Raw genomic sequence first — 25,847 nt, 5'->3', positions numbered from 1 at the left:
GCCGTGAGTTTTGACAAGTGTTGGTCGGGGGTTCGATCGGAAGTTCCGATCCCGGAACGGTGGTTCCGATCCCGACGTGTCGGACATGCACAGAATGAGCTGGAATCAGAAGCTCCGATCCCGAGATCGGTGGTTCCGATCGTTGCCGAGATTTTGGCTATAAATAGGGCTCATTTGCTTCAGTTTTGAATTACGAATTCCCGCGTTTCCTTCTTCAGTTATATAGTGTGAGATATACACTTGAGGGCCCTATCGATTATAATAGAGGTTCTGGAATAACCAAGGTGTGGTTATAGTCATCCGGGACTAGAGACTCCAAAGGGCTAACTACGGACGAAGGTATGGTCCGGGAATCTATTTAAGTTTTGGGAGTACTTATTAGCTTAGTTAAGGCTTATAGAATTTATGTAGTGATACGGTGAACTTTTGAATATAGGCTTGGAACCTAGGATCCTATTATACTTGAACTAGCCTAGAGGTACGTACACATTGACTGAGATTGCCAGCGAGTATACATGTTTATATGTTGCATTTATTTGGCATTATTATATGGCATGATGTATGATTTACCGTTTTCTATACTCGTATGTCATGTGCATATACACGTTGAGCCTATTCCTTGTTATACCTGATTATAGAGCCGCTCAGCTCTATACTCGTTAGTCTGTCACTGAGAGTACCGCGACGGCGGGGGCATTTATGTCTGTCTACTCTGGTGTACTAGACGAGTGTGGTTGCACCCAGAGGTTGATCCGTGCGGTGGCAGCACTCATATGGCGCCGGTTCTGAGCATGACTTTTCAGATGACCCTGTACCAGTCATCATGTTGCATGCATTATATACATATGTTTACTCATGTCTATGTACTGGGCGTAGCGCTCACGTCCTAGTTGTTATCTTGGACACCCTATTCTATGAGGCAGGTCGCAGGATGGACGGAGCTGGTAGTTCAAGGCAGGACTAGGGAGCAGGAGCTTTGAAAGTTTTTATACAGCACGATTTATTAGTTGTATAATGTTTACTTTTAAGAATTTCGATATGGTTGTATCACTACAGATTTAAGCCTGGATTATATTACTAAGCTGATATGTAAATTATGGATTACGTTTCCGCACGTTTTTACTCTGTTAAGTATTTTGCTGTATTTAAGTTTAATGCATGCTATTAGTTGCCAGTTAGTAGGTGATTCCATGCAGGGTCACTACAAAATATTTGACATTGGGGCCCCGATGGTAGAGATAATTCTGTTCTGCCGGGGTCAGGAGACCCTTCAACGTTCGCACTCCTCGGCCAGAGGCCCCAGCTTGGAATATACTCTCTTTAGCACCCGAAGGACTACCACCTAGTGCAGCTTGGTAGAAGGGTGCTAGAAGGGGAAAAAAAGGAGACAGGGGAGCCCTTTCTTCGGGATCGCTCAGAATAACCATGTCTGGATCCCCTACAGCTTTCCTTTTCCATCCTACAAGGTAAGAAGGATCATTAATTGGGGAGGCCGACTCCTCCACCATGACGGATTCAAGGGCGCTCACCGTCGGGGGCACAACCACCGATGAAGGGGCAGTAAACCCTGTAATTGGGGTAGATAGAGGAACCTCCTGCCCTGGTGACCCCCTGGCTCGGCGTTCTTCGGTCAGCTGTAGAACTCGGGTTTTCCTGGCTGCTTCAGCGTCCCGTTCTCCTTCTTTCTCTTGAGCAGCTGCCTTCTCAGCCGCCCTTTTCTGTGCAAAGGCTTGTTTCATCAGTCTGGATTTATTATTTTTCTTGGGAGCTGTTTTCTCTGTACAAAAAATGGTGAGAGTTGGTATATTAGTAAAATCATATAAAGAAAAACAAGCACATAATGGTAATAGAGCATACCAGAAGCTGGGTCCGGGACTTCATACTCATCAATTATCCGTTCTACCGGATCTATTACCCGGGCACCCAGGCCCCAAGCGATCAAACTACTTTCCTCCAACAGAGGAGCAGAGGGAAATTTTCGGTTTTCCACCAATTCTTGGGACCAGAGATAGGGCTCCTCAAATTTATACTTTTTTGGAAGTTCTGGTTGGGAGGGAAGGGCTGTCAGAAACTTGGTGGGTCTTGTCCAGGCTGATGGAAGTTGGATAAAAAAATACCTCTCTTTCCATCCTTTCCAAGAAGAGGGGGTGTCATCTAAGAAGCGAGCGTTTTGCCGAGCATTCAAGGAAAAGGCCATCTCGGTAAACCGGTAAGCATAGTAATAATAAAAAACTAGGGGGGTAATGGCAAGATTATGCGTTTTGAACAGCACATAGGTGGCAGCCATCATTCTAAAGGCATTAGGATGGAATTGGTTTAAGGGCACTTTATAAAACTGGGCGATTTTATAATAAAAAGGATGGACGGGAAAACGAAGCACATTCCTGAGTTGTTCCCTGAAAAAAGTATAAAAACCTTCAGGAGGTTGGTCAGCCCGGCCCAGGGGGCCGGGGATAAGGATAGAATATGAAGGAGGGATGTTACCCATAACCCGGAGCTCTTCTATAGATTCCGGGCGAAGGGTTTGGCTAAACCAAGGATCCTCAGGGCTTGGTTTGGGAAGGGGGGGTAAGAACAGTAGGGTGAGTCACCTTGGCTTTGCCCTTATCCTTAGATGCCCCGGCTTGGGATTTCTTGGGACGAGAGGAAGAAGGGGCGGCTGCCACCGCCTAGGCAACAGAAGTAATAGGAGAAGGAGAATCATGGCGCAACGCTGCGGACTCTACACACGCAGAGCCACGAGCATTGGCCCCAGAAGTGGAGGAGGCGGATTCCGACATTATTTTAATGGGAAAAGATAAAATAAGGGGAAAATATAGTAGAGGAGAAGGGGAAAACTTACAGCAAAGAGGGTAGATGCGAGAAAAATCAAGTAAGTCTAGCTTGAAATGCAGAATCGCCGGAGCCGGAGAAATTTGGAAGCAGGGAAGGAATGCAGAAAGTAAAAAATGAAGGAGGGGGTTTGGTATTTATAGATGACGAACTTACATCCAGGCCGTAGATTTAGAGAGGATCGGATGGTGAGGATGAGCTTGGGAAGTTGAACTGGGCAGGGTAATGATGATGCAGGCAGGTGAAAGGACAGATAACGTCCACTGACAACTGCCCGTCTTTTCAAAATTTTAGGGTTGATGTCAGCCCTATCACATTTTCGCAATCTTTGAAAATATATTTCTCCAATCCCTTAAGATAGGCGCATCAGGAGTGGTCATACACCGGTAAACCAGGGGTAGCAGGGCTATGCGAAGGCAAGGGAGTCAGGGCTGCTAGTCAGGACAGCGAGTAAGACTCTAGCCCGACTATTTTAGGGAAGATGGGTGATACCCCGGTAAGCCAGGGGTAGCAGAGTTATGCAAAGGAAAGGAAGTCAGGGCTGCTAGTCAGGACAGCGAGCAAGGCTCTAGCCCGACTATTTTAGGGAGGAGTGGTGATATCCCGGTAAGCCAGGGGTAGCAGAGTTATGCAAAGGCAAGGGAGTCAGGGCTGCTAGTCAGGACAGCGAGTAAGGCTCTAGCCCGACTATTTTAGGGAGGAGTGGTGATACCCCGGTAACCCAGGGGTAGCAGAGCTATGCAAAGGAAGGGGTGTCAGGGCTGCTCACCATAACAAAGGCAGGCCAGGAGCCTCAGGAGCCCCGGAAGACCAGGTCTTCATGATGTAGACAATGCCCATTTCTCAAGGGCACGATCCCCACGATTACCATCATCCCGAACCTTCCGGTTCCATCGTGCGTGATAGGTAAGCGTGGGCAACTCCTGCACCCACGACCCAGATCGTGGTCACTTTCCTGGAAATGCAGAGTGACTCTCTCACTTCAAGGCCTATAAATACCTTGCCATAGGTATTCGTAGAGGTATGTTCATAAGAGATCTCAAAAACACTATATTCATTTTTTCTAAAGCCCACTCCATTTCTGAGCCTGACTTAAGCATTGGAATGGCTCCGCCGGAAAACTTTTCGGCGTTCCACTAACGTGCTTTCGGTTCTTTCCTTGCGTGCAGATTACCTCAATCGAAAAAGGACGGATCACTTATCATTCTTGTTAGCCCGGTCATTTTGTCAGGCCCACTTTACTATCCTGACAGCCCGGACCCCGGTTTAGCAAACCATCATCAAATATGTTCTATAAACTTAATATAATGAAAGAATAATATATGTTGGGATACAGATGGGTTACCTTTTATAACCCCTCCACATCCACACAACAACTCCGATTTCATAATTTCCTCGTGCAGTCCACTATATATAAAAGCTTGCTTGCATGTATGCTAATGTATCATCCTTGAGCCAACCACCACATCTTTACAAAATCATATATCAGAAAACCATTATTTCAGAATACTATACATTATCATAATGGCCAAAATCAATAATGGGATCATGCCAAGTTTAATTGTTTTGGTACTTATTTCTTGTTCAATTGTTGGTGTTCGAGCTGCAAGTTACACAGTGGGGGATTCGTCCGGATGGTCCTTGGGCGGTAGCTATGGAAGCTGGGCTAGCGACAAGACCTTCGCTGTGAGTGACACCCTCGGTAAGTGCAACGATGGTAGATTTTATGTTACATCGGAAGAATTTTATTCGAGACTAAATTTTTTGTATGATCGATTCAGTATGATATATCAAATGATATTCTTCATACTATCCGAATCGATCATGCATGATATAACTCAATTAAAACAAATTAGTGTTGTTATGTATAATTTTCTTTTGTATAAAAAAAATTTATTTTCAGTTTATAATTATTTAATGAATAGAAGAATATAATGTAACAAATTGGGGTGGCAGTATTCAACTATGCCCCTGGCCACACTGTGGACGAAGTGAGCGCAAACGACTACAAGACATGCTCCGCCAGCAACTCCATAAGCACAGACAGCAGCGGCGCCACCTCTATCACTCTCAAGACCGCCGGCACACACTACTTCATATGCAGCGTCCCCGGGCACTGCGGCGGCGGGATGAAGCTTTCCGTGAATGTGGCTGCAGGGGGTACTTCCTCATCCACTTCTCCACCGTCCACCACCGGCTCTACGCCGTCCACCACCGTTTCTCCGCCTTCCGTAACCGGTGGTTCGGGCAGCACTTTCCCATCTTCTGCGTCGACGATTTCTCCGGCGTGGGTTCTGTTTTTCACCATTTGCGGCATGGTAGTGTTGAAGTCGTTTCTGTGAGAATTAAGCGTGGCCAGGATAGAGGCAGTGCTTCCATTTTCTCTTTACCTACAATATATTATATTTTTTTTTTTTTTGAAGAAATATTATATTATTATTGTTATCTATATAAATGCGCTTTTGGATAATTGGATTGATATCCAATCTAGAATTTGCACTTTTTTTTATTTATCATCATTTTGTTGTACCATTTTAGTTTCCTAGAGATTATTTTTACTTAATAGTATCCAGTCCTATCCTCATGTCTTTATCACGATAAGATGCAACTTTCGGTTATTTCCCTCTTTTTTAGCCAAATAATTACAATATTGTACTCCCTCCGTTCCATATATGTTGTTTTGTTTTAGTTTTCACACGAATTAAAAAAAATTTATTAAAAAAGTAAATTTTATATAAACTTTCTATTTTATCCCTATTTAATGTATTAAAAAATAATTGCACAATTTTCAAGGTGTAGTTAATAGAGGTGTATTAGTAAAGAAGTGTAAAAAAGTATTACTAAATATGGTGTATGACTATATATTTGAAACAAACAAAAAAGAAAACATGGACAACATAATTGGGACAGAGTGAGTAATACTTTTCAAGAATAAAAAAAAATACAATATTGTAATAAAATGTAATAATCACATAAAAATATACTCAAGTGAAACGATTTCATCGGTCAATTTTGTGAGAAGAATCTTTTATTTAATTATTATTGTACATATGAGCATGGTTGATCGCGTTTTACGGATAAAAATACATGATACCGACTTACAAGAGACTTACACAAAAAATATAAGATTAGATTTGGATAGATGAATTTGAAGTTCGAGATTTCAAATTCATTTTAACGGTTTAGTACATGTCACCCGCAGGGTAGTGTCCTGCGGGTGACGTGGCGGCTCATGATTGGTCAAAATTAGTGGATCCCCTATTTTAACATGGATTATGGAGTCATTTAAGATAAGTGCTTCAATTAAATTTTTTCGAGCCACGCACAACCTAAATGAAAAATATGGGAGAATTAATCGAGTTTTGTTAGCATTCTTAACCAATTCCCTTCAGGTTGGACGATGCTTTACTCTCAATCCAACAGAAAAAACTTTTTTTGAAGAAGCGTAGAACTTATGATAAATGAATTATCTTAATATTAATGGAATGATATACTAATTTTAACTGCCTGTTACAAATATATCTATATATAAAAAATATTTTCCAAGATAATTATTTGATTGCATTATTTTAAGTTACCTTAATTGGAAATTTACTCAGAGTTGACAAATGACAATCCTATCCATAGTAGAAGGGCACGGAAGCCCACAAATGCCTACCTAAGTAATAAAGTTAGTTGTGACTGCCACGTCATTATTCATTAGCCAAGCAATAACAGCCGTTGATCTTCTACATGTCCAAGATCATTACCATTTTGGCTTTTGCTCCTTGTTTATTGGCTGTCACGCTCAAACGCCCCCCGTTTCCACTTTCGAAATTATTAGTCGGTTAGTCCGTTCCTCTCTTCAAATACGGACCCCATTTTCTTATTAAGATGAGATAAGATATTATTTAATAATAGTAGCATGTTAAGTTTGATTTTCCTGAGTAGTTTTAGTTTGTTTGTTTCTAGTAATTAGTTAACATAACGCAACTATTGTTATAACTTATAAATAGAATTTCACGAATTAATTTTATAAAACGATTAAAATATCACGTTGATTCATAACGTGACCAGCTGCAGTCCCGTTTCGCTTGTTATGATTTTGAAATGGAACGACACTTGGCAAAAAGCCCGTAAAAGATATTGGCAGGCCACAAAAATATATCTGGTAACTAATTTGATCGATTTGAATATGTTTGGTTTTCTCTTGTTCTCATCCTGCGCATCTTTAAATTAAGACCGTTAGTCAACGTTAATTTTCTTGATCTTGCGTCCCCGTTTCGTTTCAACTCTCTGCCAATCATGCTTGTCTTTTAACATATTTCGTGTGAGTTCTAATATTCTTTTCCTCCGATTTGGGTTTCACTGAAATCAGTTGTCTATTTAGTCTTGATTCTTTTCGCAGCTTTTGTGCTGTGAAGCGTCGTTTGGTGGTAAAAATTGAGTCTTGATGGTGAATTTGAAAGAGAGTGGTGATGCTGAACTTTGGGCTTTGCTAGGAGAGACCAACGGCAATAGATTTCGTGTTATTTTATTGATTCTATAAAGTGGGATTTGAGAATTTGCTTTGAACATATCTGAGGGACTTTATTTTCATTGAGATGGGGAGTAGTTTCAATTTCATGAATTTCGGGAACGATCCTCCGTCAGGGGGCGGCGGCGGAGGAGGAGGAACGCCTCCGGGTGATTTCCCTTTGATTCGGCAGTCTTCCGTCTATTCATTAACTTTTGACGAGTTTATAAGCACAGGCGGCGGAATTGGTAAGGACTTGGGGTCGATGAACATGGATGAGTTGCTAAAAAGCATTTGGAATGCGGAGGAAAATATGGTTATCGGATCCAGCAGTGGCGGCGATGCTAGGATTCAGGAAGGGAGTAGTCATTTGCAGAGACAAGGATCACTGACTCTTCCTCGTACGCTGAGTCACAAGACGGTGGACGAGGTTTGGCGGGACGTGTCCAAAGAGTACGGCGGCGGGAAGGAGGCCAGCGGGGGCGGTGGTTTCGGAATGCTCCCGAGAGAACCTACTTTAGGCGAGGTTACCCTCGAGGAGTTCTTGGTGAAAGCCGGAGTCGTTAGGGAAGAAACTCAAGCAGCTGCAATGCTTAAAAATCTTGGAGTTTTCGCAGATCGGTCGATTCCGACTAGTTCGGGATCAGAATTTGGGTACCAGCAGACTGGTGGAGATGCCAGATTAATGGCCAACAGGACTGCTAATATTACTAATCAGATTACCTTCGAATCTGCTAGTTTACCCCTGAATGTGAATGGGCTGAGATCTGCTTCACCACAGCCTATGCAGCAGCAAAAGCTCCTTCCAAAACAGCCTGCCTTTGCCTTGGGAGTTTCTAGTAATCAATTAGGAGATTCGGGTATTAGGGGTGGAATTGTTGGGGTTTCTGATGCAGTAATGAATAATAACATGGTCCAAAATATGAAGTTACATGGTGGAGGACTAGGGGTGGTTAACTTGAGAGCTAATGAGAAGGGATCTCCATCAGTTTCATCCGACGGCCAGGTTAATAGTAACGGTGGGACGCCTTCCATGTCGCCTGTTCCTTACATGTTTAATGGTGGTTTTCGGGGTAGGAAACGAGCTGCCTTGGAGAAGGTGGTTGAAAGGAGGCAAAAGAGGATGATTAAGAACAGGGAATCGGCTGCAAGATCACGGGCTCGAAAGCAGGTGATGTTCTTTGGCATGATTACTTGTGTTGGCATGGATGTTTATTATCTACTTGTTTACTTTATCACTCCGGTTCAAAAAAACTTGGACAAGATTTCAGAAGAAAAGGTCAATAATCTGGTCGTTAACAATTTGAATCGCTTCGTAAATTTGTACATGCTGCTGTATGGATCTATTATGGATAGCTTGGATGTTATCACTAGTATTCTGTTAGGAGGAATCAAACATGGTGGTACTTTTGTCTTCTTTCAGGCATATACTATGGAGTTGGAAGCAGAAATTGCAAAACTGAAGGAGGAAAATGATGAATTGCGAAAGAAACAGGTTTATAATTTACATCCATCTTCTCTCAATGAATCCTTATTTTATTTTTTGACATTATTTTATCTACTATTATGTGCCTTGTTGATTGTTTTATTTACTCGGTATAGGCAGAGATGCTGGAAATGCAGAGGAATCAGGTATCTCACATTCCTTTCATCCAAAACAAGTATCTTATCTTAGTACCTCCAATTCTGGATCGACCTGTAATAGGAGTCTGTGTCGTAAATCACAAATCATAATACCAATCTGAAATTGAGAAAGATCAAAATCAGAAACTGCGGTTTGGTTTTAAACAAAAATCGACATAACATGTTAGTCATAAAGGTAGAAGTAAAATACAGTCCAAACGCTACGTTTCAATGTTAGTTAATGTTGCATATAGGATATGGGGACAATTATCGCTACTATTTAGTTCTCTAATACTTGTGCTGTTTCTGCAGGTTCTTGAGACGATGGACGAGGAAAAAGGAGCGAAAAAGGAGCGAAAAGGCGATGCTTGCGACGGACGGACGCTGACAAGTCCATGGTAGACCATGTATCTTTACAATGTCATCAAAGCTTACTGATAGAAATATATATAGGTGAATGTACATGTGTTGGAGGAATATATATTCAGTATTCATTCACTGTTGTAGGATTTAAGCTGTAACTAGATGAGAAGTGTTTTGTTGTCGGCTACTTCAAGAATCTTTCACTCCATCTTGTTGAGCAGAATGGATGAATATATACACATCTTTGTTAATATTTATACAAGACATGGATCATTGGCAATAGGAAAGCACAACGAATGTCTCATTTTAGGGAAAAATGGATCGAGTGAGGCTCACATCCAACGGCTCTACAGTGCACGGTAGAATGCACTGTGTGTCGAAATTGAAGACAAGGTGCGATTTTTTATCTCGCATATTCTTGGGTTCTTGCAGCTTGTCGAAGGAAACCCCATCCATTAAAAGATATGATAAATATCTTTAGAGGGAGCATGAAAGGATCCACAAATCTTTTCTTTGAAAAATAACAAAATAGAAAAAAAAATGAAAAGAAAAAAAAGAGGGTCCTTTTTGGTTTGTTCTGTTCATCACTCATCAGACAGTTTCTTATTCCTTCTGCCCCTTCTGATAGCCTCATTTGTATGATTATTTTGTCATGCAATTGGTTGGTAGGCCCAATTTAGATTATTATTATTCCAAATAGTCCCTTCAAGATAGGTGAAAAACAAACCACAGAAATTCACATATTGCTTTTTCTATGATCTCTTATTTCTTGTGTGTTGTTGTTATTATTATTATTATTATTATTCTAGAAAATGTGTTCTAAGGAATGTATTTAATAATATAATGTTTGATCCAACTTTTGAAACTTTAGAATATATTTGACGTAATCTTTTTTAGTTTAAGGAATATTTTTAATATCGCATTAAATGATGTTGAAAAATCTCAAGGCTACATCAGCTTGTCTACAGATGAAACAAAATACTGATAAAAAAAAATTGAAATAAAATTTTACAAAATGCTCCCCAAAATTTTCTACCCAATCTCAACTCTCTAGTACCTCCTCCGCCTACTGAAAATTTCATGATGGGGTCAAATTCAGTTCCTTTTGGTAATTTTGAGGGCACTTTTATTTCCTCCTCAAAAATGACAAGGGCTTCTTTGAAATTAAACAAATCAAAATCTTCCTTGTTGGTTTTCAAAAAAAAAAATCTTCCTTGTTGACTACAAAAATACAACGAGAAATGGAAGTGGAATCACATACAACACAGAAGAATAATGATATTTACATAACCTGGCCATGAACTAACAGTGAAACATGGCGAAAAACCATGATTACGCGTCATCAGTTTCTTGCTTGATCCTTGCCAAAATACTCTCAGTTTGGACACTGCTTTCATATCCACTGCTGTCACCTGGTTCCGTCGCGCCCCTCTCCATGCGATATGACCGTCCATTTTCACGACCACTTCTACGGTCCTGTTAAAATGTACAAGGGAACACGTCTAAGGGAGAGGAGACGGTAACACGATATTGAATCTAGTACACGGCATTTTAAAGTTTAAACTGTGTGCCTCGTGTTATCACAATTGGGGATCACCATTCTAAAGAACAAAAGTTTTATGTAACACACCCGTAAAAAGAAGAGTTTGCGAGGGTGCTACTATAGTATTTCTCAAGAAATTCTGCGTGAGTACTGCAGCTGAATTTTACGGTCGGATGTAGTGTTTCATATCATACCATAGATACTTTAAAGTTGAAACTTACTTCACGGAAAGGGAAATCATCAGCATCAAGCATGTGCACCACATGCCCCATCTTTGGCCTCTTTTGAGCATTTGGGTCTACACACCGTAAGGCTACCAAAAGGGCACGTTTCAATGCTCTCGACGACGGTTTCTCAGCTAATTTTGGATCCAATACTCCCTCTGCATTTCGGTTGGAAACCATAGACTTCAGCCAATCAACAAGGTTCACCTGAAATTTCAGTTTGTGCAAATCTCAAAATATGTTGAACCAGATAAAATGTCAAGCAATTATCAGGAATCCATGCATACTTCACCAGCGGGGCGACTATAATCCACCGGATTCCTCCCAGTTATGATTTCCATTATGAGGATGCCAAAACCATACACGTCACTTCTTTCGTTGAGCATGCCAGTGCTAGCATATTCTGGAGCAACGTAGCTACACAAAAGATATTTAGTTTGAAATAAATGGTAGCTGTGGAGGCTAAAAAAGAAACTATCTTTCTGGACAAACTACTCACTCACCCAAATGTACCCATAACTCTAGTAGTGATATAACTTCTTTCAGAACCTAAAAGCTTTGCCAGACCAAAGTCCGATACTTTAGCACTCCACTGTTTATCGAGCAAAATGTTACTTGATTTAATATCACGGTGAACAACCTTTGGCTCGAGCCCCTCATGCAGATAAGTCAACCTGATCAGAAACTTACCCCATTAGGTTCTGAAAACCAGTATCAATCATCACTGAGATTAATTAACTTAAATGAGCTTTTCCAGATTTGAACAACGACTGTACTTACCCCTTGGCAGTACCAAGCAATATATTCATTCGTATATCCCATGTAAGAGGGCTACAAGGCCCTACATCTCCATGAAGCCACTGCTCTAAGTTTCCATTATCGACATACTCATACACAAGCATCCTGCCATAAAAAACAATTGTGATTTCATTCTAGCACTCTGAAGAACTTCACTCAACGAATGGCCAAAATGCCAATTTGAAATAACAATTGAATTTCCAAAAAAGTTGGTCACTGAACTAAGTACCTGTGAGCTCCTTCAGCACAATAGCCAAGCAATCTCACCAAATTCTTGTGGCGTACCCGCCCAATCGCTTCAACTTCAACCTTAAACTCTCTTTCCGCTTGACCCCTATTCAAAATTAAATAAATTCCGATTTCAGACATCCAAAAGACTAAATATTGATCATCTTGCATAGCTCCTAACTTCTTCAAATCAATCATAGAATGCATTAACATGCACTTGAAGAAATGCTTCGCTTTTTTAAGTGCCTGAACAGCTAAAACTCCAATCACCACTCTCGTATATACATTGGAAAATATCCTACGATGCTGCAATATGCTAAATTGATAATGAGATCTAGTTCCGATACAATATTTCCGTCAACGTTAACAATCATGCATCACATATAAAGATAATATATTAATATTAAATCTGAAATAATTTATTTTATATTTTGAAACCAACAAAAACTTTGACTCAGTATGGCAGTAAGATTCAGAATCACCCCATGATATTGCTCCTTTTTTCTCCCATTTTGACTTTAAATCGGTGCATACACAGATGATGACTAATTCAGGAAAATGAAGAAGGAACAAAAACAAACAGATAACACACATGCATGGAGTTTAAATTACCTGTTATTGAGCAAATTTTTAACAGCAACTTTGGTATTATCTTCCAAAACACCATAATAAACAATTCCGTACCCTCCTTCCCCAATCACATTCTCAGCACTAAAGCCATTAGTGGACTCCTCAAGCTCCCTCAAAGTATACCAATGTCCCCACCCCAAATGCGACACCTCCGGCCCGTTTGTCACAGAACCCGGTTCACTAATGACCCGCCCCTCCCCGCTTCCATTGCCCGACCCGGAACTCTGCCCTCCCTTCTCAGGATAGGATATCCGGTGCCCCTTTCCAATCTCAATATGGATCCTTTGATCCTCTTTGGGGCTTGGCTCAAGATCCGGAGCAGGAAGAAGCAGCTTGAGAGGAGCTTGCTCCAGCCGAGTCGGGGCGGACCTTATTTCTTGAATTTCTCTCGACTCATTAGGTATGGTGGAAATCTTGTTCTTGAGCGAGGTTCTCTTGTTCCGCCTGGAAGTGAACCAAAGCGAGATGAAAAAGAGGAAGATGACAATGGCGGCACCGACGCAGATTCCAAGCAAAACCCACAAACGCAAACCAAAAATGGAAGTCTTTCTCGATAATTCATCTTTCAGAAACGCTGGTTTCCCATCAGACATCTCTTCAAGCTACTAGCTTTGATTATTTTACAACTCAAAATGAACCCAAAGATATGCACATTGACTTACGGCAACCATCTGTGTAAAAGGACAAAATAATGGCATAAGAAGACATTACAAGAGCAGTGGGGCTGCTTAAAGCAAGCTGTGATGATGGGAATAGTAGACTGGGGAAAGGCCCCACTGATGTTTGTATGTATATATTTTCCAACACAGCCGTGGGAACGATAGATTCTATATGTGTTATCTTAGTATTTGATACACATAACAATTAACATCAATGATTTGGATGTCTCTCATTTTATGTACATTATTATATAAAATTCTGTTTGTGAAATTGCAAGATAACCATTTTTTTCTTCTTTATTTGAGGCCAAAAAAAAAAAGTTCAACACATTTTTTAAAATACAATAAAATCATGGGTGCTTGATCGAATATATCTCTTTTGGGAGCTTGATCGAATATGGAGTCAAAATGATTACTTTTGTTAGTTGGTTGGTAATGTATATAAATATAGATAATTTTCGTAAATTTTTGTTATGTTTATTAAAAGTGAATATATCTATAATCCAATCCAATGATTCCTTCACTAAACAAATGCAACACGCTTGGTCAAAGTTGCAAACTTTCTTTCTTTTTAAGCTAAAGTTGCGAACTTGTCGGTGCTTCGGACTTCGGTCCAGACGTTTTGTGAAAAAAATTCTATTACAATATTTAAATGCACAGTAAATAATTTTTTTTTTTTTTACCGGAATGCACAGTAAATATTAAATGCGAATATAAATGAGGACAACGTGTAACGAATTGATTTCTTTGTAATAGTCAAAAGTCAAAACCATTCAAGTTTACGAATATCAAAATATTGTGTTTTTATTTGTCAAAAATATAATTATTTATATTTTTAAGAAACAGAAGCTTTATTTTGATCAAAAACTTAACGAGTTTTGTTATGCTGGTCATCAATCATGCTCAACTCCGTGTTTATCATGTAAAAGTTAACTCATTTATTGTACTGATCAATTCATCTAGTATAAATGGTGGGCACATAGTTGAACATGGTTGGTATGTAGCATAACAAAAGTCAATAATTATAAATACGTTGTTATAAAATTGTTTTAAATTTTTTTTTTTGCAAAATGTTTTAAAAATTGATATTTGTTTGGACAATTATTTTATAAAAATATTTTATCATTTTAAAAGTAATGTAGTTTTGATTTTCATCATTATCTTTCATTCTAAAAACAATTCTCAATTATGCTTTAAAAATTATACTGGATATCACTTTTAAAAAATATTTTTCAAAAACATTTTACAAAAAGTTACATACTTCAATTTTTTTTTTATAAAACGCTAAAAATATTTTTTAAATACAGGTGCAAACCGAACCTAAGTTTTAGTTTTTCAGCCCATAATTAATAATTTTCTCACCGATAACTTAAATGTGTGTACATATTTTGAGTACAAGTTTCTAAAATAAGAATTTTAAAAAATATATGTTTATAACGAATAATCACCATCAATATTGTTGTACAACATAAACAAACTTTACAAAAATGCGAATGCTTATATTTATCAAGAACATTGTACACTAAAAAATTGCATGGCCAGCACATATTACTTGGAATAATAATGAATGCTATGCTTTTAATGTTTCATCCCATCAATACATTATAACTGTTTTGCAGACTGGAAAGAGAAAACCATAATAAGGCAGACAGGGAAAAATATAGCACAGAAGGAAATCTAAGTTAAAATACTTTTTGTGCTTACAAAATCATCTACTTGATCTATTAATCCAGAATATGATGAAGTGCATGAAGCCTCTTTGGCGTGTAAAATTCATCCGAAAACCAAATAAGACAAGTTATCAATTTTCGAGCACTTTTGCAATGAATTGCTCTCTTTTTCTGAGTTGCTCGTCATCCGGTAACGAAAAAGCTGGCTCAAAATTAGGCCCGGATACTCTCTAGTCTCTGGTATGCTCCAAGTAGCGGGAGGCTTTTCGGAAGTTGCATTCATAGTTACAATTGTTTGGTAAAAACGTATTGGTTGTTGTTAACTTCTGCATGTAAGACAGGCAAATCAGGATACAAAACCCCAATCAAATGTGAAGTCACTTATATCTTGTTGGTGCAAAGTAGAAAAGACTTGCACAATAGTGAAATTTAGGCTGTGCCAAATAGTTGGAACTTGGATATGGTCTCCTGCAGTAGAAACAGGACCCCTTGTTCTAGCCTCACAAGCCGTCAAGAAAACAGCAAAGGAAATTGTTTCCCACCTTGTAAACATACCTCTTTCAAGGATTCCCCATTTTAAACTCTGAACCAAGAGTTTTTCTTAAGCTATTCCCTTCACAAGAACTTGCCAAATAGCTCCCGATGTAGAGGTTCAATATCATCTTCTAGTTCAACCTGCTCGAGTCCAGTCTTTTATGGACATGCTGCAGTGCAAATCTAACTGAAAACTGAAGTCCAGAGTTGAGATATTTGTTTACTCTACTTAGCCACTGTCTGAACTTTCAAATCGAAATGGAACCAAAGGATTTAATAATTCATTGAGATGACTGGATGCCCATTCTCCTAGACTAGCACACTTGTGCTTTCGACTGAAATCAAATACTTTGGTCAAGATGAGGGCAGTAGGCTTGAATGGCATGTCGTTCATAAAAAGTTCAAGTTCATCCATATACCCATACTGACCATATAGCTCAATCACTGCATCATAGTGCTCCAACTGTGGTGTCAAACAATATTTCTCACTCATTAATTCAAAATAGTGCCTACCCAATTCAATTCGACCTGCAGAAATACAGGCTAGCAAGATACCACGAAATGTCACATCGTCCGGTCTCATACCTTCTTTCTCCATTGTCTCAAACAGTTCAAAAACTTTTTCACTCAGTCCATTATGTAAACAACCCAAAATCATTGTATTGCAAAGAATCACATCCTTTGAAGCTGCACCATTAAAAATCTTAATGGCAGATACAATAGAACGGCATTTTGAATACATGTCAACTAAAGCTCCATTGATCACAATATCTATATCATAATCGTTTCGAATCATAAATGCATGAATTTGTTTACCTAGTTCAAGCGCAAATATATTTGCACAAGCAGCCAAAAGTGTTCCAAAGGTGAATTTACTCGGTTTTGCCTCTCCTAGCATCTTTCCAAAAATCATCATTGCCTGTTCACTCAATCCATGGCGAGCATAGCTTGTCAATAGAGCATTCCAAGAAACCTTATCACGCAAGTGGCTCATTTCGTAAAACCAGATTCTTGCACGAGTCAAATTCCCACACTTGCCATACATGCCAAGAAGTGCATTACCAACAAAGAGGTCGGTGTAGAACCCATTCCTGTAAACATATCCGTGTATCTGTTTCCCCAATTCAACATCTGGAATAGCTGCACAAATATTCAGAATCAACCCAAGAGTTACATGATCAATTTCTTTAGTGTTTCTACGCATCATGATGACAAAATCCAGTGCTTTATCCCACATGAGGGCACGAGTGTATCCTGCCAACATCACATTCCAAGATATCACACTCCGTTCTGTCAGCTGATCAAACAACTCACGAGCCTCGGCGATCTTGCCGTTCGCAGCATACCCTGATACCATAGTAGTGCAACTAATGAGATTCTTGGAACAAGGAAAGTTGAATATCTTAATTGCACTACCCAAATCTCCACACTTAGCATACATCCCAATAAGGGTACTTGAAACCACTTCATCCTCTTCCATGTTAATCTTAATGGCAAATGCATGAATTTGAGCTCCTTCTCTAAGTCCACCGTAACTCAAACAAGCAAGAATTGCATTGGATACGGTAAAACTCATCGGGCTTGCTTTCACTCGAACCATTTTTGAGAACATGTTCACTGCTTCCGTTCCATACCCAGTATCAAGATACCTCCTAACAATCACATTCCATGAAACATCATTAGGGTGCCTGATTTCATCAAACATCCTCCTCGCATCACTCATCACGCGACACTTCCCATATACATCAACGATTGAGCTCTCCAATATAACATTGCCAACAAACCCGTATTTCAGAATAAGGCCATGCACCTGCCTCGATAGCCAAAGTTCCAATGCATTGCCACAAGAACCAAGAACACTTGCAAACGTGATCTCACTAGCAAAAACACCCTCTCCAATCATCCTTGAAAACAAACCCAATGCATCCTCCGCGAACCCATTTCTTGTACATGCAGTAATGATCGCATTCCAAGAACCGCCATTCCTGCTGGGCATTTCATCGAAAAGTTCCTTGGCATCCCGCAAACAACCGCATTTCCCATAACTTTCAATGGCCCTGTTGAGCAAAAACACCGGCGGATTGGGATTTAAAGCGATCAAATGCGATTCCACTTTCCGGGTCTCAATAATGGCTTTATTCGAGGCGCATATTCTGAAGAGATGTGCATACAGAGAGAAAGGTAACTGGACATCGGATGCGAACAGAATAGACACTGCTTTTGGAAGGCGGCCGAGGCGCAGATTGTTGAGGATGTCGGTGCTTAATGCCTTGGCGGAGAGCCTGAAGTTGGAGTTCCCGGAGTTGCTGGTTATGGCCGGCGAGTTGACTAATTGGCTAATTGAGCCGGCATTCGATCCCATGTAACATAAGAATACCAAGCACGAGAATTCTGAAATCTAGATTTTAGAGGTATTTAAATAATAATAATAAAATTATTATTATTATTATTATTATTTGCTTTATGATTATATATAATAATCTTTTTTTTGAGTCATAATAATATATTATTACTATATTAAAGACTAGACATGTATTGACATCCTGATATGATCAATGGTGAAATTCTCGTTCGGCTTTTGTCAATTTTTATTATTATCATGTTGCGTCTACTTTTGTTTAAATCACGAAAATATATACCTTCTGGCTTCTACGAGCTAATTACGAAAATTGATGAAACAAAACCACTATAGTAAAACCACACGATGCCTGCTCTGGAGCGCTGCTATTAATATATATGTGTGAGTTGTATCGATCGTATTTGTCCCGTCTATGGATATGAATTATGATACTGCAAAGCGAATAAAGTGTGATTTTGTGGCTCATCCACGATACTATAAGTACATATTAACATGCACATACAATATTTTTGGTGCGTATGTATGTTATACAACAGTTTAAGCCACTTCTTGAGAAGCAGGAGACGTGTATTTAAGAATGGCACCGAGTATTCGTTCTTTATCTCTCGTAGGAAATGCTTCCAGTAGAACTCCGTTTTTGTAAAAATGGAAAAGAGGAACACTCTGCATCAAATCACTCTAATCTTTGTTACATCCAAATATATGCATCTTTTTTTTTTTTGAGAAAAAAAATTTTTGAACTTCGTTAGGAGGGGATAAGCTACCCGTATTCGCAGACGATCAGCAACCTCTGATTCTTCATCATATTCATCGATCACCTGAATTAGTTCACACGCAGTACAGGTAACATTTTAGTTACTTCATCATAAAAAAGGCTTTGTTTTATAGAAAATCCATGGCAGCAACACTCACATTGTGCTTTAGAAAAACTACCGGAGCTCCCTGATCACCGGATCCCTTGCATAGTTTAGTGAAACCCTGTTCGATATACTTGCAGCTGCCACATGAAGTTCGATAAAAATCCACTACTACTAATGCATTTGATTCTTTACTTTTTTCCAGAATCCTTAAAAATTCGTCATCTGTGTAGAACTCTCTAACACAGTCAACCGGACAGAGCTCGTCATCCTCGGATAATGCTTCAACATTCTCATCCAGAATACTTCTGATTTCTGATAATCTTGGCGTATGATCTTTCTTTGTGTCAACTGTGATTAAACTCCTAGAATGGCCAAGACTTGTAGGCTTCCAGTCACATGAATATGTGATGCTTCTACCCAGAAACAAAGTGGCTGATATAACCGGATGTTGACAATCTAGTTGCCCGTTGATTTTCCTAACATGATTAACGAGGGACATCTGATGAAAAATGCGTTGCATTTGTATGATAAGTACACGAATTTGGTTAGCACCCACGAATGTTTAGAACTAGGCAAAAGCTTTTTAAATGAACAAAAAACACTTGTTCCACAACCACAAGTAGGGGGTGTATTCGAATCAAGAATTCGCTCTGTTCGAACTGTCATTCAGATGGCAACGGCCAATTATTCTTCTAGCAAACGGAACAACTAACATCAGAGAGCATGAATCTGCGGGCACGAGTAATGATCAAAAGATCAAGTCAAAATGCAGTCCCCTAATCAATGGTATCAAAACGTAATAGACAAATGCAAGTATATACTGGTGCATTAAGTAATTGAAGAACAACAGACACCAGAAGAAGCTTCAAGAGGGAATAGGAAGGTAAACGGAGAAAGAAATAGAACTTAGAATATTTGGAGCAAAAATGGTGTCAAAACAAGCAAGCAAAGAGTACAACAGATCCTCATTCAGTACTTGACTAAGTAACACAAAGCAGGGGTAGATCCATCATGGGAACCAAGCAGCAATCACCTCCCAAGGGGGAAAAAGGTCAGAACTTTAATGCATAAATTTACAAAAATTCCGACTCCAAAATTTATAGAAGCAACCACGACCTGGCCCTCAAGCTAAATGCAATTTTGGGTTCGCTCCTGGAGCAAGGAGAACATATGAAGTATATGCATTGTTAAGGGAATGTGAAGTGCATATCTTTATCAGAAAATTCTGAAATAAAAATCACAAGAATCAAAAACATTTTTCACACAGCCGTAGTACTTTACCACCAAATGCAACTAATTGAACACAAGAACAGTCTACCATGTACGTGCGAAATGAAAATCAGAATAAACAGATTAATGGGTCTTCATGAATGTTGGTCAACAAGAATTTTGAGAAAGATTAGCTTACTGGGTATCTCTGCAATTGTGCGTACCGACGAAAAAATCGAAACTTTTTGGATAAGAAAATGGAAGACAAACAACTACCATCCATACACAAGGAGCTCCTGTGCTGTTACAAAAATTCTAATGGTTAATAGCAATTTTGCCCCACCACTTAATGAAATTTGAAAAATCACCCCTAAATTGTTTACAATTGGAAATTGAATTTACAATATTTTCAACCTATATTTCGGTATTTCCTTGATAAATTGCACCAATCTCTTACCGTGTTAGGTAACTTCCAAATCCTCAAGTTGAAGTCATTTGCAATTCAATCTTTGTCATTCAAAAAAGGGTGAAAAGAATCAATCTTTGTATTATTTATGAAATTCATACTCACCGAACCAGTCAGAAACTTATCCTTTACGTTCACCAAATGAATTCCTCCAATTTGTCATCATATTTAAAAGCATTAATGCACCCTATTATTATGAGTACTAGCGACTTGCACATGCAATGCGTGTGTTTGTTAATGTATGTATTATTAAATTATAGGATATAAAATATATGTACTAGTTGTTGTTGTTGTTATATTTTTATTATTATTATTATTATTATTATTATTATTTATTTATTTATTTATTTTTTAAAAAAATATCCTCAAACAGTTAAACACATAATAAAAGTTACTTTTCAAAATCTGAAAATCAACACATTTGATTTTTTAATTAAAAATTATTTTATTAGGTGGAGGGTAATTTTGAAAATCTATATCTATATATCTATATATGTATATATATATATACCTATAAAAGTATGAATATTGGAGAGTGTTTTATGAATTGACGCATTTAACCTCCCACTAAATTATCCACATTTTTCTCAACTAATTATTTCCACTAATATAATTACTTGCCATTAAAACATAAAAAATCAATATTCTTTATAAATTTTCCCACTAACATAATTAATTGTCATTAAAACATCAAAAAATCAATATTATTTATAAAATCAACTTTTTACCACGCTTATATGTTTAAATATAAAACTTCTATAGTTACATTATATTTTTCATTTATTCAATAGTTATACCTATAAAAGTATGGATATTAAAAAGTGTTTTCTTATTGTGAATTGACGCATTTAACCCCCCACTAAATTACCCACATTTTTCTCCACTAATTATTCCCACTAATATAATTACTTGTCATTAAAACATAAAAAATCAATATTCTTTATAAATTTTTCCACTAACATAATTAATTGTCATTAAAACATCAAAAAATCAATATTGTTTATAAAATCAACTTTTTATCCACACTTCTATGTTTAAATATAAAACTTCTATAGTTACATTATATTTTTCATTTATTCAATAGTTATACCTATAAAAGTATGGATATTGGAGAGTGTTTTTTAATTATGAATTGACGCATTTAACCTCCCACTAAATTATCCACATTTTTCTCAACTAACTATTCCCACTCATATAATTACTTGCCATTAAAACATAAAAGATATGAAAATTTATATTGCTCCACTTTCAACTTTAATTTCATGGACAAATTAATGAACCGTATATATTTAATTCCTATTCATATTAATTATATGTTTATTTCAATCTAGATTACAATTAGCTTGCTATCTTTGATTGTTATGTTATACACACTTCTATGTTTAAATATTAATTATTATTAGGTTGACTCACCAACTACTTATCCACATTTTCCTCAACTTAGCATTACCGCTAATTAATTTTTATTATAACTAATAACTATCTATAAAATGAAAAAAAAAATAATTAAAAATCAAACTTAAAAAAAATATATCTATAAAATGAAAAAAATAATTAAAAATAAAACTTTAAAAATCAATATGACACAGTATGAAGAATTAGATATATATTTTTTTAAAAAATTTAAAAGACATGAGAATTTATATTCTACTTATCAACTTTAATTTCATGGACAAATTAATTAACCATATATATTTACTTCCTCTTCATATTAATTATATGTTTATTTCAATCTGATTACAATTAGGTTGCTATTTTTGATTGCTATGTTATACACATGATTTATTAATAATTGGCTATGCATGTGAGTTTTTTGTGTTATTTTCGTAGGAGTTTTATTTAATTACATTACATTGATTATTTTTAATAATTTATTAAGTTTATTCAACGGATATAAAATAGCCCCGTAAATAATATTATTAATTTAATTCATTATTTAAATTGGAGTTCAAGAGAATTATTAAAAATAGAAATGTAAAGTTGAGTTATATTTATATTTAAGTTTGTAGTCATGTATATTTTAATTTGAAATTATACTCCTCTAATAATACATAATACTATGATAAAATGGAAAAAATTGATAAACAATTAAACGTAAAACTAATGCGATATTTTCAAAGGTTATTTCTATTTTTGCTTTTTATAATTTATTAAATCATTTTAATTTAATTTAAGTGATGTAAATTTATTAAATCATTTTATTAAATGTCTTAACTTAATTTTACTCAATAGAATATAAAGTAAATTTAATTTAGAATTTATTAAATGGAATCTGTAAAATAGCAACATGATTTTAGTTAGGATAATGTCACCTAATTATATTTTGTAATCATTATCTAAAATTATACAATTAGAAGTCATGAAAAAATATGAATACTTTGGTCAATTTTTTTATTAATATTCTAATTTATTGATAATAAACCAAGTATCATGGTATATTAAAAATTATATTAAATTAAATTAATAAAAGGGTTAGTTCAATATCCAATAGTTTCCACCTAAATAACATTAAGAACCAATAATTATGAGCATTTAAAAATAAATTATTTATCTCATTTATATAAATGTACCAAAGAAATTAACAAGATCGTAGATAATTTAACTTAATGTTATATCTCTAACTTTTTTTTTATAGATGTTCTTTATATTATATTAAAAAAATAATAAATTTACACCTTATTGTATACGTCTTAGCTTAGACTCGCTTAAAATTTCGCTCATTAAATAAAAAAATACCTATAATAAGAAATAAATATCTTGTTGATAAAATTTTTTTTGTAATTAATAAGTTAGGTGTAAACCAATAAATCTCAATTGTATCCATTTTAAATTTTAATTATTATCTAATCAGTTTTTTTTTTCAAGAATTGTTTTATCAAGGCTAACGCCGTGACGTCTACTCTTCACTCTATTTATTATTTATAATCAAGTCATTGCCAAAGGAGAAAAGAACCGCAGCGACCATAATGAAGACTCTTCTTTCGTCTCTTTTGTTTCTTCATTCTTTCTTGCCGGCTTTTGTCTCTGCTACTCTATTGTTTCAGGTGCATTTCAATCTTTTTTTGCTTGATTTCAGTATCATTTACATGATCATGCCGTAGATATATAGAGTCTGATGATTTTGTTGGGGTACTTTTTGTTTTTTTGTTTGTTTGTTTATGGTCAGGGATTCAACTGGGAATCAACAACAAGGAAGGGGGCTGGTACAACTCGCTTATGAACGTCGTGCCCGACATAGCCAGTGCTGGATTCACTCACGTTTGGCTGCCGCCACCTTCGCATTCAATTGCACCCCAAGTTGAGTCCACCTTTTTTCTTTTTTCAGTTTGCTCCTCAAATTCTGTTGTTCTATTTTTTGACACAAGGAAAACACTTTTGAACATGTCGCACATCCGCGTCCACGATTCTTTTTTTTGTCTGCCTGGTTTTTATGTTGTTGGTTTGTCACACTATTGTGGTGTGTGCCACATGTTTTCGAGCCATGTCCGTGTTTGCAGCTTGTATGTTACAGTTCCGAGTAGTTTTAAATGTTTCAGTGCATGCCTAGCGCTTTCGGGCAATAAGAGACATATGTGGTGGTGATGAAATTATAAGTTGTTTTTGGAGCTCATATGATGGATGAGCCTTGCTTCATTAAAAGCTTCTCTTTTACCAAAAAAGAAATCTGTGTAGAAGTACTTTGCAACAGCTTGATTATTAATATAGATTAGGTATTAGTTCATAAACATAATATTATCATTCATGCAGGTTATCTGCCAGGAAGGCTATACGATCTTGACGCATCAAAGTACGGAAATGGTGGGCAACTTAAATCATTAATCAAGTCGTTCCATGAAAAGGGTGTCAAAGTCCTTGCTGATATTGTTATAAACCACAGAACTGCTGAGAAAAAGGATGGCAGATGTATATACTGCATCTTTGAGGGAGGAACTCCAGATGATAGACTCGATTGGGGGCCGCCATTCATCTGCAGGGATGATACCCAGTATTCAGATGGAAATGGGAATCTTGATTCAGGAGAAGGGTATGAACCTGCTCCTGATATTGATCATTTGAATCCAAAGGTACAAAATGATTTATCAGATTGGCTTAACTGGCTCAAGACGGATATTGGGTTCGATGGGTGGAGGTTTGATTTTGTGAAGGGATATTCTCCCAGCATAACTAAGATATATATGGAAAATTCTTCCCCAGATTTCGCAGTTGGGGAACTCTGGAATTCCCTTTCCTATGGACAGGATGGAAAACCAGAATATAACCAAGATAGGCATCGGAACGAACTGGCTCAGTGGGTTCAGAGTGGTGGCGGGATTGTTACAGCTTTTGATTTCACCACAAAGGGAATACTTCAAGCTGCTGTGCAAGGAGAATTGTGGAGATTGAAGGATTCGAATGGACAGCCTCCGGGGTTCATAGGCATTTTGCCTAACAATGCCGTCACGTTTATTGACAATCATGATACGGGATCCACTCAAAACATATGGCCATTTCCATCTGACAAAATCATGCAAGGATATGTTTATATCCTTACCCATCCTGGAATCCCATCAGTGGTAATATTTCCATTGCACGCATATACATTCAAAACTTTTTACTTGCTCATTTTACTGCATTATGATGCCTGATTATGTTGAATGGGTGATGTTTAATTTAGTAACACAGTGTAGCAAAGAGCAATATCGATTATTATATCATGTCACAATAGTATCGAATACTGATGATGGGAAAAAGACAATGGGATATTATAATCATTAAAGGACTTGTCGCAAGACAAAAATGCTGTTAATGAACGAGGTGGAGTCTAGCATGCTAGATTAGCTAATGTGCTTGAACGAGTTGGTAGTGAGCATGTCAAGGGTGTATTTATCTGTACTTTTACCAGATGCGCTTGAACTTTGCGCGAAATGACACCAGTTTATCTTGTGCACAGTTTTATGACCACTTCTTTGATTGGGGGAAGAAGGCTGAAATTGCTGTCTTATGTGCCATTAGAGCAAGAAATGGCATTGCAGCAACAAGTAAAGTGGAGATTTTGGCTGCTGATGCTGATCTCTACGTGGCAAAGATTGATGATAAGATTATTTCAAAAATCGGACCAAAGTATGATGTTGGTAACCTGATTCCACCCAATTTTCAGGTCTCAGCTTCTGGAAATGACTATGCAGTTTGGGAGAAGAAAGAGTAGTACATATTTGCTTTGAGTAAAACTATTTAAGCAGCAGCGTTTTCTAAAACAGCGTGGTTTCAATAAAATGAAGTACTGTCACATGATCCAACTCCATTTTTCTTCACAAGATCTAAATAAATGTGAAATTTTTGCAAAACCCCCTACTATTTAAGCATATTTGCTTCGA

At 37.2% G+C, this 25,847-nt stretch overlaps 6 protein-coding genes across 9 annotated transcripts; 3 read left to right on the top strand and 3 right to left on the bottom strand.

Moving 5' to 3' along the window:
• Positions 1 to 4,201: 4,201 nt before the first annotated feature.
• On the top strand, positions 4,202 to 5,364 carry LOC140884683 (blue copper protein-like). The gene is made up of 2 exons (XM_073291515.1): positions 4,202 to 4,534; positions 4,789 to 5,364. The coding sequence occupies exons 1-2, from the start codon at positions 4,357 to 4,359 to the stop codon at positions 5,172 to 5,174; spliced, it is 564 nt and encodes a 187-aa protein (XP_073147616.1). The 5' UTR covers positions 4,202 to 4,356; the 3' UTR covers positions 5,175 to 5,364.
• A 1,684-nt stretch (positions 5,365 to 7,048) lies between these two features.
• LOC140881221 (ABSCISIC ACID-INSENSITIVE 5-like protein 5) lies at positions 7,049 to 9,614 on the top strand. The gene is made up of 4 exons (XM_073286357.1): positions 7,049 to 8,498; positions 8,751 to 8,822; positions 8,930 to 8,959; positions 9,263 to 9,614. Exons 1-4 carry the CDS (start codon positions 7,416 to 7,418, stop codon positions 9,350 to 9,352), a joined length of 1,275 nt encoding a protein of 424 aa, XP_073142458.1. The 5' UTR covers positions 7,049 to 7,415; the 3' UTR covers positions 9,353 to 9,614.
• Positions 9,615 to 10,356: 742 nt separating this feature from the next.
• On the bottom strand, positions 10,357 to 13,429 carry LOC140879470 (probable serine/threonine-protein kinase At1g01540). The gene is made up of 7 exons (XM_073283173.1): positions 12,719 to 13,429; positions 12,108 to 12,212; positions 11,861 to 11,983; positions 11,584 to 11,754; positions 11,368 to 11,497; positions 11,078 to 11,287; positions 10,357 to 10,789 (listed from the first exon to the last, which is right to left on the bottom strand). Exons 1-7 carry the CDS (start codon positions 13,327 to 13,329, stop codon positions 10,646 to 10,648), a joined length of 1,494 nt encoding a protein of 497 aa, XP_073139274.1. The 5' UTR covers positions 13,330 to 13,429; the 3' UTR covers positions 10,357 to 10,645.
• A 1,512-nt stretch (positions 13,430 to 14,941) lies between these two features.
• Positions 14,942 to 17,964, bottom strand: LOC140882832 (pentatricopeptide repeat-containing protein At3g26540). Of its 2 annotated transcripts, XM_073289044.1 has the most exons (2): positions 16,416 to 17,964; positions 14,942 to 16,286 (listed from the first exon to the last, which is right to left on the bottom strand). In XM_073289044.1, the coding sequence occupies exons 1-2, from the start codon at positions 17,959 to 17,961 to the stop codon at positions 15,829 to 15,831; spliced, it is 2,004 nt and encodes a 667-aa protein (XP_073145145.1). In that variant the 5' UTR covers positions 17,962 to 17,964; the 3' UTR covers positions 14,942 to 15,828. The 2 variants fall into 2 exon arrangements, with proteins under 2 accessions (XP_073145145.1, XP_073145144.1); XM_073289043.1 differs by having other exon boundaries at positions 14,942 to 17,964.
• Positions 17,965 to 18,361: 397 nt separating this feature from the next.
• Positions 18,362 to 20,328, bottom strand: LOC140883828 (thioredoxin-like 4, chloroplastic). 3 transcript variants are annotated; one of them, XM_073290421.1, is made up of 4 exons: positions 20,227 to 20,328; positions 18,871 to 19,547; positions 18,723 to 18,776; positions 18,362 to 18,621 (listed from the first exon to the last, which is right to left on the bottom strand). In XM_073290421.1, the coding sequence occupies exons 2-4, from the start codon at positions 19,336 to 19,338 to the stop codon at positions 18,496 to 18,498; spliced, it is 648 nt and encodes a 215-aa protein (XP_073146522.1). In that variant the 5' UTR covers positions 19,339 to 19,547; positions 20,227 to 20,328; the 3' UTR covers positions 18,362 to 18,495. The 3 variants fall into 3 exon arrangements, with proteins under 3 accessions (XP_073146522.1, XP_073146521.1, XP_073146520.1); XM_073290420.1 differs by having other exon boundaries at positions 18,871 to 19,970; positions 20,137 to 20,244; XM_073290419.1 differs by lacking the exon at positions 20,227 to 20,328 and having other exon boundaries at positions 18,871 to 20,212.
• A 3,101-nt stretch (positions 20,329 to 23,429) lies between these two features.
• On the top strand, positions 23,430 to 25,813 carry LOC140881938 (alpha-amylase). The gene is made up of 4 exons (XM_073287620.1): positions 23,430 to 23,537; positions 23,660 to 23,791; positions 24,241 to 25,046; positions 25,424 to 25,813. The coding sequence occupies exons 2-4, from the start codon at positions 23,710 to 23,712 to the stop codon at positions 25,676 to 25,678; spliced, it is 1,143 nt and encodes a 380-aa protein (XP_073143721.1). The 5' UTR covers positions 23,430 to 23,537; positions 23,660 to 23,709; the 3' UTR covers positions 25,679 to 25,813.
• Positions 25,814 to 25,847: the final 34 nt, after the last annotated feature.

Source organism: Henckelia pumila, chromosome 2 (genome assembly GCF_033568475.1).
Source record: "Henckelia pumila isolate YLH828 chromosome 2, ASM3356847v2, whole genome shotgun sequence".
NCBI lineage: Eukaryota > Viridiplantae > Streptophyta > Magnoliopsida > Lamiales > Gesneriaceae > Henckelia > Henckelia pumila.
Note: the sequence above shows the minus strand (reverse complement) of the source record. Positions and strands in the feature narration are given on the sequence as shown.